This window comes from Galeopterus variegatus, unplaced genomic scaffold (genome assembly GCF_000696425.1).
Source record: "Galeopterus variegatus unplaced genomic scaffold, G_variegatus-3.0.2 Scaffold7109, whole genome shotgun sequence".
Classification (NCBI taxonomy): Eukaryota; Metazoa; Chordata; class Mammalia; order Dermoptera; family Cynocephalidae; genus Galeopterus; species Galeopterus variegatus.
In genome coordinates this window covers 10,890-24,660 of record NW_007733220.1, presented here as the reverse complement: position 1 = coordinate 24,660, position 13,771 = coordinate 10,890, and the positions used below count along the sequence as shown (strand labels likewise).

General features: G+C 37.1%; 1 protein-coding gene across 1 annotated transcript; it reads left to right on the top strand.

The window, feature by feature from the left end:
- Positions 1 to 11,349: 11,349 nt before the first annotated feature.
- On the top strand, positions 11,350 to 12,768 carry LOC103607089 (olfactory receptor 5H2-like). Its single transcript, XM_008591641.1, has 2 exons — positions 11,350 to 11,970; positions 12,460 to 12,768. The coding sequence occupies exons 1-2, from the start codon at positions 11,350 to 11,352 to the stop codon at positions 12,766 to 12,768; spliced, it is 930 nt and encodes a 309-aa protein (XP_008589863.1).
- The last annotated feature ends 1,003 nt before the right edge of the window (positions 12,769 to 13,771 follow it).

Below are 13,771 nucleotides of genomic sequence, written 5' to 3'. Positions count from 1 at the left end.
TCAGTCCTTTCACTCATCATGGCTTCTCCTGCTTTCATGAATTCTATAGATCTCTCTTCCTCTTCCCCTGAGCTCTAGCAGACCCAGCTTGGCTGTCATTTCTTTTTAATAGCTGTAAATTGGTTGATTTGTGGGAGAGAGTGATGCTGGATACTATCTATTCTGTCATCTTGACCTAAAGTCCAGTCTATATCTTTTAAATGGGGAATTTAATCTATTTACGTTCAAAGTTGTTACTGAATGGTATTGCCATTAATTATTTTGTTAATACTTCTATGGGCTATTTTATATGTCTTTTTTTCCCCCTATTTTTCTCTTTTATTGTTTGTCCTTGTTATTTATTTATTTGCAGTGATAGGATATCATTTCTTTTTCTTTCTCATTTGTGTATCTGCTCTACCTGTTTTATTCTTTCACGTGTCATCATGATGATAGTCATTGTTCTCTTCTTCCAGATGGAGGACTTCCTTAAGGATTTCTTTTAGGGCTTGTCTAGTGATGATGAATTCCCAGTTTGTGTTTGTCTAGGGAAGACAATATTTTTCCTCCACTTCTGAAGAATTGCTTTGCTGGATATATAGTATTCTGGCTGTAGAATTCTTTTCTTTCAGCACTTTAAATATATCCTTCTGCTGTCTCCTGATCTGCAGGTTTTCACACAAAAATCTGCTGTTAGTCTGTGGGGGGTTCTCTTTAGGTTATTTGATGCTTTTTCCTTACTGTTTTTAGAATTATTTGTCTTTGACTTTTGACAATCTGATTTCAATGTGTCTTGGAGAAGACATATTTGGATTTAATCTGTTTGGAAATCTTTGAGACTCTTGAATCTAGAAGTCCATGTCTCTCCCAATACTTGGGAAGTTTTCAGCTATTATTTTGTTCAAGAGATTTTTGATGCGTTTTCCCTTCCCTTCCCCTTCCAGAACACCCATAATACAGCCATTTGCATGCTTAATATTATCCTATAGATCTCACAGGCTTTCTTCATTAAAAAAATTTTTTTTTGACGGGGTTATTTTAAAAAGCCTGTAATACAGCCATTTGCATGCTTAATATTATCCTATAGATCTCACAGGCTTTCTTCATTAAAATTTTTTTTTTTGACTGGGTTATTTTAAAAAGCCTGTCATCATTAAAAAAATTTTTTTTTGACGGGGTTATTTTAAAAAGCCTGTCATCATGTTCATAAATTATTTCTTCTGCTTTCTCTAGCCTATTGCTTAAGCTCTCAGTTACATCATTTTTTAAAATGCATTCCTCAGTTTCAAGATTTTTGCTTGGTTCTTTTTTGTGAATTTCTCCTTCAGATCCTGGATTGTTTTGCTGACATTTCACATAGTCTATCTATTTTCTTGCATTTTGTTGAATTTCCTTAAGGTTATTATTTGGAATTCTCTTTCAGGCACTTCAAGGGTTTCCTTTTTTGAGGAGTCTGGTCCTGGAGAACTGTTGTATTCTTTTGGGGGTGTTAAGTTTCTGTGGGATTTTTTTTGTTTGTTTTCATGTTTCTTGTATCCCTATGTGAATGTTGGGGCATGTGCTTCTTTTAACCTTTTGGAGTAGTTTTTGAAGGGAGAAGCCATTTCCTGTAGAAGTATTCTAAAATGAAAGTTGGGTGGGGCATTTTAAGTTTGGTTCTGGGTAAGTACAATAGTGTAGTTTTTATATATCTTCTTTGACAGTATTCAATCTTGGAGTTGTCTGTGGGTGCCTCCATGGCCTAGATGGTGGGGCACTTGGCAATTCCTTGTTAGAGTGGTTGACACTAAGCAGCATTGTTAGGGCTGAAGGAAGGTTCTTGAGCACCTTAGAGATACACTGGTGTGCTCAGTTTTTCCTAATCTGAAGTGAGTAACCCTGGATGAGTTCCCTGGTGTCACCAGGGATTTGGGTTCAGGGAAAGTTAAAATGGGTGTGTTTGCTGGAATATTTGGAGGAATGTGCACTCCTGGGAGAAGTGTTGGGGAACTTCCTTGTGCCCCTGGGATAGTTGGGTGAAGCTCTTTGTAGCTTCCCTGCTGGATTGGGTAGCTCTAGGGGAGTTTTCCAGAGCTGTGCAGCACTCCATGCCTGGGCGGGAGCCAACAGGATTTCCTAAACTTCCCTACTGTAGTGAATGGCTCTGGTGGGTTAGCTAGAGTTGTGTAGACTCTGTACCCATGAAGGGAGGTGGAAAGGCTCTTAACTTCCAAGCTGGAGTGAGTGATTAAGCAAGTTTGCCAGAGATGCATGGGACTCTGTACCCTGGGAGAGGCTGGCAGGCTTTCCACAATTTTTCTGCTGGATTGGGCAGCTCTGGATGAGTTTGCTGAAGGTGCACAGAACTCTGTGTTCCCTACAGAGGTGGGCAGGTGCCGTACCAAGAAGTGCATGATCACTAGCAGTTGCATAAGGCCTCACTCAATAGACTCTTGGGCTCTAGAATGCAAAAACACTGTCTTCCTCTGTCATGGGAGTGGCTATTGCTTGCACTGGACTGCTTGCTCCCAGGGGTGCAGGGCACCTTGTTTCTTTGGGTGCTGGAGTCCCAATGTGCTAATGGGGCCCTTGGGTTGTGTAGATGCCAGGTCTATTGGGCCCTTGGGCAAAGTGCATTCTGGTGTTTTTTCCAATACCAAAATGGTGATGTGCTGCAGCAGCCTGGGACCGAGGAGAAGATGAGGGAACTCAGTGTGAACTGTCTCTCTGGAAAAATATAGGCATGTGGGCTCCAAGCAGTTGCCCACACTGTGTTTACTGCCTATAGGGGCCACACAGCTCTCTGATAGCTTTCTGCAGACATCTGTAATGTGGGTGCTGACCGATTCCTCCTACCTACCTTCTCCTAGCAGAGTGATGTCTATTCAGCCTCCATCCTGGTCCTGGTAAGGTGCTTCCCTTGTCTTTCTATGGTGCCATCTCAGGCTTCTGAATCTCAGTGGGTATTCTTCACAATTTTGCTACATTTGAGGGCTTTCCTTAGACTCTCTATCCCACACATTACTATTTACATATTGTTTCAGACTTTCTGTGCACTAGAGGTAAGAGCTGGCTGCTGCTATTCAGCCACCTTTAAGCTCATTCTAGTCATACTAATCTCCATATACAGTGATCACCTGTCAAATCCTTGCTTTACTTTCTTAAGCAAAGCTTTTAAATTCTTCACATGGTAAGGCTAAGGATCTTTCAAATCTTTAATTTCTCATTCCCTTTTTATTATAAATTCTATCTTTAAGTTGTTTCTCTCTTTTTGCCTTTTACTATAAGCAATTAAGAAACACCAACCCTCACTGGAATCACCCTTAATGCTCATTTGATGATAATATAGGCTTTTTGCAGCATTCCCTTCAAAATTGTTCCAGTCTTTAGCCTTTACCCAGTTCCAAAGCTGCTTCCACATTTAAGGTATTTGTTGTAGTAACACTCCACTTCTTGGTATCAATCTGTCTTGTACTGCTATAACAGTATATCCCAAACTGGGTAATTTATAAAAAATGAAAATTAATTTTTTCATAGTTCAGGAGGGTGGAAAATTTAAAATCAAGGTGCCAGCAGGTTTAGTCTCTGCTTCCAAGATGGTGTCTTGTTGCTGCATCCTCTGGGAGGGAGAAATGCTATTTTCTCATTTGGTAGAAGATAGAAGGGTAAACAGATCACATTCATGCTATTTGTGCACATTTATGTGCAAGCTACATATTCATGGTCTGCACATTCATTTGTATATCAGCCATTTTGGGGGGAGGAAGTAAAAGGCATAACAAACTTTATTATGTCATAGTTTTATGTGACACAAGAGCCTTCAGAATAAAGACCCAAAGATATAGAGAAAACCGTTCATTTTAATGCAGGAACAGCTGTGTAGAAATGTGAGTGAATGAGTGAGAAAAGTGTGATCAAATGCTAATAGAATGGGTGGGAAAACCTGCAAGGCCTGTCTGTTCAGATTCTTCTTGGCCTTTCTGCATAGCATTCATTCATTCAGGGCATGGTGTGGGACTCTTTCTGGAATGAGAGTCTTTAAACCTACAATCAGAAAAGGTAGGTCAGAGAATTTCTTTATGGCCAGCTCCAAGACAGAAAGGTGAAGGGAAAAGATTAGAATATGTTTCTATGACCCATCTTGGGAAAGGAGATTTCTAGTTTCTATGGCTTGCTTCAGAGGAAAATGAGACTGAGAGACCAGAGGGCAGGATAAGGTCAGAGGAAAACTTTGCTTTTGAGACAGCTTCTGAGGCCTTCACTTTGGGTATTGTTTGTTAAGCTCCAACATTTCCCACTTGAAAAGTTCCCCAAGAAGTTTTTACCGTCTGAAATTGGGGTGGTAGATTGTCTTATAAGTCATTTGATCCGTCTCTTAGTTTTGAGAATAGGCCAATCCAGTTAAACAGTTAACAGTGTGTCTCATTTCAGGCTGTGGTGCTACAGATGAGCTTCGACCAAAGTCAGGCCTCTACATACTGTGAAGAGTCAGATGTTTAATCAGAGGCATTTCTATGGGAACAAGAGAAGACAAATGTAAATGGTTAGAACAAACTATATACTCAGTTTTTGAATACAGAGGGCTGTCAGTCAAGAAGATTTTAGATGTTGGTCTTTAAGTATCTTCAGATGGAGTGAGAGCAGACAGTGGCAATTTGACAGATTTTTCCTGGTTTGTAATTTGCATGAGGTGTTTCATTGAACTTCCTAAATAGTTCATATAGCAACAGGTAAAAAGAGTGTTTATATGTAAGTTGAAACATTAATCTGGAGTGTCACAGCCAGATATTAGAGAAAATTAAAACTTCAGGATTTAATCCGGATAATAAAAACTCAAAAATGATTAACAGGGCTAGAATCTAATAACAGGTGCTGTATAGTTTTCCTCTAAAACACAATTTTTCTTTCTCTAGTCTCCCATTTTTACCAAAGATTTTTATGACTAGACTAATTTATTTGCAGATTAGTCTCTGGCCTGATTATGTGCATAAAGTGCAGCAAGAATAGTGATTTATTATATAGGTCTTTTTAAATTTTTTAAATTTATTATTAACATATTCAATTATTACAAATCATTTTTCTTTATGTCCTTTACCCAGTCTATCACTCCCCAAACTCCTTCTCTCCCTCCCCCCTCTAGTATCCTTAGTTTTGTTCTCTCCTGAAAGTTCAATGCATTGTTTCCTTCCTTCCTTCCTTCCTTCCTTCCTTCCTTCCTTCCTTCCTTCTTTCCTCCCTCCCTTCCTCCCTGCCTTCGTTCCTTGCCTTCTTAGAACCCAGTTATGAGTAAGAACATGCAGTGTTTCTCTTTCCTTGTCTGGCTTATTTCACTTAACATAATTTTCTCCAGATTCATCCACATTGCTGCAAATGGCAGAATTTCATTCTTTTTTTGTGGCTGAGTAGTGTTCCATTGTGTATCTATACCACATTTTCCTTATCCAGTTGTTCATGGATGGACATTTAGGTTGGTTCCATATCTTGGCTATTGTAAATAGAGCTCAGTGAACATGGGAGTGCAGGTATCACTTTGACATGATGATTTCCATTCCTTTGGATATATACCCAGTAGCAGGATTGCCGGATCGTATGGTAGTTCTCTCTGTAGTTGTTCGAGAAATCTCCATACTGTTTTCCATAATGGCTGTGCTAATTTACAGTCCCACCAAACAGTATAGAAGAATTCCCTTTTTCCTGCATTCTCACCAGCATTTGTTATCTTTGGTCTTTTTAAAAATGGCCAGTCTAACTGGGGTGAAATGATATCTCAATGTGGTTTTGGTTTGAATTTCTCTGATGACAATGTATGCTCAGTATGCTGAGCATTTTTTCATGTATATATTGGCCATCTGTATGTCTTCCTTTGAAAAATTCATCTCCTTTGCCCTTTTTTAAATTGGATTATTTGGTTTTTAGCTATATAGTTGTTTGAGTTCTTTATATATTCTGGATGTTAATTCCTTGTCGGGTGTATAGTTTACAAATATTTTCTCCCATTCTGTAGGTTGTCTTTCCACTCTTTGTTTCCTTTGCTGTGCAGAAGCTTTTTTGTTTGATATAATCCCTTCTGTTTTTTCTTTTGTTGCTTGTACTTTTGGCATCTTATTCATAAAGACTTTGCCTAGCCCTACTTCCTAAAGTGTTTCCCATAAGTTTTCTTTTAGTAATTTTATGGTTTCTGGTCTTATATTTAAGTCTTTAATCCTTTTTGAGTTGATTTTGGTATATGGTGAGAGATACAGATCCGGGTGCATTCTTCTACATATGGATGTCCAATTTCCCTGGCACCATTTATTGAAGACAGTCTTTTCCCCAATGTATGTTCTTGTTGCCTTTGTCAAAGATCAGTTGGCTATAAGTATGTGGGTTGATTCCTGGGTTTTCTATTCTGTTCCATTGATGTGAGTGTCTGTTTTTATGCCAGCACCAAGCTGTTTTGGTTACAACAGTTTTGTTATTTAATTTGAAGTCAGGTAGTGTTATGCCTCCAGCTTTATTAATTAATTAATTTTTGGTCAGGATTGCTTTGGCTATTTGGGTCTTTTGTTGTATAGGCTCTTTTAAAAATTGGTTTTGTTGTGACTCTTATTAGGAATCTCAGATTAGACCTTTAAAAGCCTCTCATGGCTCAGGAAGCCCAACCATAGATTTGACTCACTCCTAGACTGTACCTTCAGGCATTGCATGAACTCCTCTCCTCTGTATGTTTCCCAAATACCTTAAATTTTCTAGTCCTTTCATAAAGTGACATCCTTTGCTTACTGCAAGGCCAGAAACCTTATAAAGGAACATGTAGAAAAGGTGCGAGGCCAGTCTTTCACTCAATCTACTGGCTTTTACATTTATTATTTTATGTTGCTCTATTGATCTAAGATTCCTGATAATCTAGACACTCTTATGATGAAAGCCCCGTGGATGCCAAGTGTCCATAGGCATCACCTTGGTAGAAATGAAGACTTCTAAGAGCCACACCCCTGAATTACTGAAACAGAATCTGCATTTTGACAAGATCTCCAGGAAATTCATAGGTATCGAAGTTTGGGAAGTGCAGATATAGCCCACCTCCAACTGTGGTTCTTCGTGTTTGTTTTTCATTTGATCCTTTCTCTAACCTTTGCCTAATAAGATTTCCTATCAGATTTCAGCTTAAAGATGGGAAGCTAGGTATATGTTTGGAATTTGAGCTGCAATTTGCATGAGGAAGATAACTGTATTGAGGGTTGACTCCTGAAGGAAATCTAGACCTTTGGCCTTATTAAAATAATGTTTTGGTTACCTCAGATAGGGTCATACTAATCAAAGCACTAAGAGAAAATTTTATATGTAAACTGAAGTTTGCATAAACATGACAGAAATGTCACCTGTGGTGGAAAATAGTGACATAAAGTATAATTTCAATTGTTAAAACTAGAAGTGTCAGCTATAAAATGATGTTTATTATTTAAGAAGTCTGTAATGCCCTTTGGGACAACCTGGACTTCTTACTTACATCCAAATCCACAATGCCCAGTAGAACAGCTTCAATTTGTCCTGTAGGGAATCTTCTGGCACTCTTCTGGGAATTTCAGTTCTCCTCTCGCTCCTCTCCAGGCAAAAGCAGACAGTTATACAATTGATTGATCCTTGTGTTTAAAGGAAATTTATATAAACAATATTTTCCTGAGCTTGGGAAATGTTCAGTGTGCGACAATTTGCTACCTGTGTTATTGGCATTGCTGTACTATTGTATTCTTTCTGTTTTAGAAAACCTAACACTTTTAAAGAATCTCCATAATTTCTTTCAAGATACAGGTAAGAGAAATATGACTTCTGTAATATTCATTATTCTTTATAAAAAAGTTTAAAATGCTGTTTAATTTATTGTGATTATAGATTGGGTTTACAGGTTGTTAAAACAGCCAGATTGAAATTGTGCAACTATAGCTGATTGTATTTATTTTATATTTTTACGAGTACAATATGTTTAAGTAATATCGTTTTAAGACTGAATTCTTCTTTAATTATATTGTATTATTTTGTTAACCTAACTATCATGGCTTTACAAGAAGTTTTGGTGAACTATAACATTAAACAATTTAAAACTGGGTTTAAAGATTTAGATCATAATAATTCTCATATTAGAATTATTTCTGATGATTATGATATAAATAAGTATTCTTTTTAATTAGTCACACTCTCAGATTAAAACTAAGGTCAGTCACTTAAACATTAACTCCTGTATCCTTTTTCCTACTTCTGACAACAATTTCATTGACAGTTTTTACATATGTATATATATCTCAGAAAATATGCAGAAAGGGTCACTCCACTGCTCTTTCCATTATTTACAACTTAATACGTACCCACATACAAACTGAATTTGAAAAATTTCAATTTCAGTTATTTAGTGATTTGGAATTTTGTGGAGTAAGCCCATTCCAAATAAATATGTATTTAACAACTGAGATTATTGGCATTGGTTATATATATATATTGCTATATCAGGTTCTACTCATTGATTCAATTGTATTCTGCTAAATTTTGTGGAGTAAGCCCATTCCAAATAAATATGTATTTAACAACTGAGATTATTGGCATTGCTATATATATTGCTATATCAGGTTCTACTCATTGATTCAATTGTATTCTGCTAAAAAAAAAGTGGCAGAGAAGAAAGTATACTCAGGTAGAGCTATCAGAATTTCTGGGGTGTCAGTTCCAATCACTGTCAGTAGGAATGTGAAGCAACTTTTAAATATGGGAAGAACTTTCAGACGATGCAAGTATATTTATGAGAAACGCAAAGTTTGTAAAGTAAAATTTTAAATCAAACCTCTCTTTTATACACTATTTTCATATCAAAATAAAATTTGAATATTGAATAAAAGGAAAAGTAAAGATTCCCAGGATTGACCTCCTGTAATAAACACTGGGTTTACATGAAACATTTACCTGTAAGGCTATGTGCTTTCCCTTTATTTCACTTTCAGCTTTCTCTGATGCTTCCTCTCTCCCTCCTCTTTGGCTTGTCTTTCCTACATGTATCCATATATTCCTCTTTTATTCTCTGCATATTTTTCCTCTTCTCTCATTTTCTTTTCAGCCATGAGAATTTCCCTTTCTTCTTCCCTCTTCCTTTCCTCCTTACATGCTCTTATTTTTCCTCCTCTTTTGAAAACTTTCATTAAAATGTTCCACAGTAAAAAAATTACATTTGTCTATGACAGCACACAAATGCCAAATGTTCTCCACATTTCTTAGAGTATTTTATTTCTTTCTCCTCACTGCTATGCCACTTGTTTCCCATTCACTTTGAATTATTCTCTGGCCTCAACTCCAACACAGCATGGAAATTTTTCTCAATAAAACCATTAAAACTTTGCTAATTCCACACCCAAAGATCTCAAATCACTCATTGTCTTACTAGAGCATTTACTTTGGCGTTTAGTGTAGTACTCACCTTGTCCTTCTTGAGTATCTTTCCTCTCTTACATCCATAACTCTCAGCTTTCCAGTTTCCCTCCTGCTTTTCTGATCACTCTGCTTAGCATCCTTTTCTGGTATCTTCATCCTCTCTCTTTGGCGTCATCAAGGACTTTTGGTTGCTTCGAAAATGAGTGTGTTCGATGGATACTGGTTCTATGTCAAAAATCTTAGAGGGATTGGAGTAACGAGCTGGGAAAATTGGCAGGAACAGAAGAAAGTAATGCAGCCAGTGAACATTCAATTTCATACCCCAACACTAGCTCAGTCTTTGCTGCTCTTACTGTAAATGAACTTCAGATGAAAAGTTCACACTGTAAATGCCACTGATGTGGATGAAGAATGTGTTAGGTGGAGTCCTGGTATTGCCACCTTGGCTGCGGTTGCAATTAAAATCCACTTTTCTCCCTGAACATTTTTTCCCTCTCTCTCCATATTCCAAATGAAGGGCGGATGTAATTCACTGACAAACCTAGATCATGTGCCTTCACTGTAGTTGCAAGAGGGGTTGGAAAATGAGTTTCCAGTTCTTTTGTCTTCTAGAATAGTAGGTAACCTCTGACAGCCAACAAAGCTTTGAGTGACAGAAAAGAGGATCAAATCTTGGCCATCTTATAAATGACATGTATCCACTTTGTTACTTCTTTTATATAACTTTCTAAAGTTTATTTTCTTGCCATTTTTTTCGTTGTGTATTCTCCAATGGATAGGTCATCCCTAACTACCCCTTCAACTGTCACAATGATTTCAAGTTATTATTTCTATTAAGCTATATTATTGGCTACATCTCACCTGGTTGTTCAGACGATGCTCACTCCACCAACTCATCAGCACATCTGAGTTCTCAGTCTCAATTTTTACTGACCATCTACCCAGTCACCCAGTGACTCTTCTCTCCATCACTGACCCCTCCTTTCACATCAATCGTGTTGTAGTATGCTAGAGACTTTACATTCTCAATTATTTTGAAGTAATCTCTGTTTCACCATTTCTTCCAATGTTGTATCCATATGGATTCGACATGTGTAATTTGAATCATCAAGAGAGCAGTTTTGAAGTGCAGAATCCTGGACCACTTTTAAACTATGTGATCCATTTCTACATTAGAACCTCACAATCTATATTTTTCACAAAAAGCTCATCCAGACAATTCTGATGTGTAATCTGGTTTGGTGTAACCTGGACCTTAGTAACAGGTTCCTAATTAGCATTCCTGATTCCTGTTTCCCCTCTCTGCAACGTATTTCTTACACTATCAAAAACTAAATTAAAAAAATATATATTATGATATCACTCCCTGTATTAAAATTTTGGGTGCACGCCTATTTCCTGAAGAATAAAGTTCAAGATCTGTCACATGGCATTCAATTCGTTTTTTAAAAATTCAGTCCCTTGAAAAACCTTTTTCCTTTGACACTGCATCCATGTCCCATGCACAGGATTTTTTTTTTTTTTTGGCCAGACTCCATAGTGTCCACATAAATGTAGCACATACATAGAATGCCTCTCCCTTTGTCAAAATCTGTTAATTCCTGGGCCGGCCCGGTGGCGCACTGGAGAGTGTGCCGCTTGGGAGCATGGCGGCGCTCCCGCCGAGGGTTCGGATCCCATGTGGAGACCGGTTCCCGCTCACTGGCTGAGTGCGGTGCGGGTGCAACACCGAGGGTTGTGATCCCATTGCCGGTCAGTAAAAAAGACAAAAAGGAAAAAAAAAATCTGTTAAGTCCTGCATGAAAGTATTGCATTTTTTGTTACTTTAATTCCCCAAATATAATGTCCATCTATTATAGCAATAATAAATAAAATTAAGAAGGCTCTGATAAGTATGTAGTCTATTTCAACACTGTTCTCCAAATTTCAGCACATATTTCTGTTGTGAATGTTCTTTTTGTATTTACTACATTTTATTTCACAGGACATTGTGAGGACATGGAAAAGAAAAATGCAACACTGAGAACCGAGTTTGTTCTCACAGGACTCATGTATCAAACAGAGTGGAAAATTCCCCTGTTCCTGGTGTTCTTGGTAATATACCTTATAACCATCGTGGGGAACCTTGGTCTGATTGCTGTCATCTGGAATGACCCTCACTTTCACATCCCCATGTACTTTTTTCTTGGCAGTTTAGCCTTTGTGGATGCTTGGATATCATCCACAGTTACCCCGAAGATGCTGGTCAACATTTTAGCCAAGAGTAAGATGATATCTCTCTCCCAATGCATGGTACAATTTTTTTCCTTTGCAGTTAGTGTAACCACAGAATGTTTTCTCTTGGCATCAATGGCATATGATCGCTATGTAACCATATGCAAACCTTTACTCTATCCGGTAATTATGACCAATAGAGTATGCATCAAACTTTTAGTCTCATCATTTGTAAGTGGCTTTTTTCATGCCTTAATTCATGAAGGATTTTTATTCAGATTAACCTTCTGTAATTCCAACGTAATACATCACTTTTATTGTGACATTATCCCATTGTTAAAGATTTCTTGTACTGATCCTTCTATTAATTTTCTAATGATTTTTATTTTCTCTGGTTCAATTCAGGTATTCACAATTGTGATTGTTCTTGTCTCTTATATGTTTGTTCTATACTTTTTTCTTGGCAGTTTAGCCTTTGTGGATGCTTGGATATCATCCACAGTTACCCCGAAGATGCTGGTCAACATTTTAGCCAAGAGTAAGATGATATCTCTCTCCCAATGCATGGTACAATTTTTTTCCTTTGCAGTTAGTGTAACCACAGAATGTTTTCTCTTGGCATCAATGGCATATGATCGCTATGTAGCCATATGCAAACCTTTACTCTATCCGGTAATTATGACCAATAGAGTATGCATCAAACTATTAGTCTCATCATTTGTAAGTGGCTTTTTTCATGCCTTAATTCATGAAGGATTTTTATTCAGATTAACCTTCTGTAATTCCAACGTAATACGTCACTTTTATTGTGACATTATCCCATTGTTAAAGATTTCTTGTACTGATCCTTCTATTAATTTTCTAATGATTTTTATTTTCTCTGGTTCAATTCAGGTATTCACAATTGTGATTGTTCTCGTCTCTTATATGTTTGTTCTATTTACCGTCTTAAAAAGGAAGTCCATCAAAGGTATAAGGAAAGCCTTCTCCACCTGTGGAGCCCATCTCTTGTCTGTGTCTTTGTACTACGGCCCTCTCCTCTTCATGTATGTGCACCCTCGATCACCACAAGGGGATGATCAAGATATGATGGAGTCTCTGTTTTACATGGTCATAATTCCTTTGTTAAATCCTGTTATCTACAGCCTGAGAAACAAACAAGTAATAAGTACACTTACAAAAATGTTAAAGAGAAATGTTTAGATGTCATGCTAAACTTTCTTCTCTTCTGAGTAAAAAATAGTTACAAAATTGTACAAGATAAAGGTCCCTATGTTTTTGTTAATGCTCAAAATTTTTGCAATTATAACTCTCCTAGCACTCTAAGGACTTATTTGTACTTATTAAACCAAGTAAAGTATTCTCACATGTTATTTGAGTGTGTTCAAAGATTTTTAAGCAATTGTTCATATAACAGAAAAATATAACAAAAAACATTAAAATATTTTATGGTCTTGTATATTATTCAGCGCATATGTATAAAGGCATTAAATGGTAAAATAATGTAGTCCATTTGATGAGACCTTGAGTATGATGTCTTTGACACTGATACAGTTGTATTGGGACTCTCAACATGTTTGACTTTATTGTGGTGGCAGGTTTGTGTTTGGGTGAATTCCAAATCCCAGGAATTTTGATAGCCATCAAAAGATGTTTCATCCCACTTTTTTGGAAAATGATGAATTTTATTTCTTGAAGTGAATCAAGTCACATATCAAGCAAAAATAATAATAATAATAATAATGAGAATGTAACTAGAAGAAAAATGAGTTGGGAGTTAAGACAGTGAAGGCAGGGCCAAAGTGTAAGAGGAGGCTCTTAGCTCAGTGTGCCTGTACGAGTAAGAAGAAGGAAGTTGCCTCTAATTGTCTACGATGCCTCCTAAGGCCCTTTTCAGTTATGTTAGCATATTTTTTGGACAATCTAAAGAACTTCACTAGTTTATAAATCTAACAGGTTAAACAGAACAATTATTGAAGTGGACGTAGAGAAGAAGAGATAAGTGGCAGAAATGGAAGGAAATGATTTCAGTCTTCCTAGGATCAAAAAGAAAATTAAGCTAGTACAAGAAATCAGTACTATCTCAGTTACTGGAATGCATTGTCAACAACCAGGAATTTTAAATTCATATCACCAAAATTTAAATAACGTTAAGATGATATGACATTATAGTGTCCTGTGAGTAGTGGGAACAACATGGAAATGA

Bases quoted from the DNA above. Each gene is read 5' to 3' on its own strand.
- LOC103607089 (XM_008591641.1), top strand. From the start codon at position 11,350: ATGGAAAAGAAAAATGCAACACTGAGAACCGAGTTTGTTCTCACAGGA. The intron at 11,971-12,459 runs GTATTCACAATT...GGTTCAATTCAG, and splicing joins TTTTCTCTGGTTCAATTCAG to GTATTCACAATTGTGATTGT.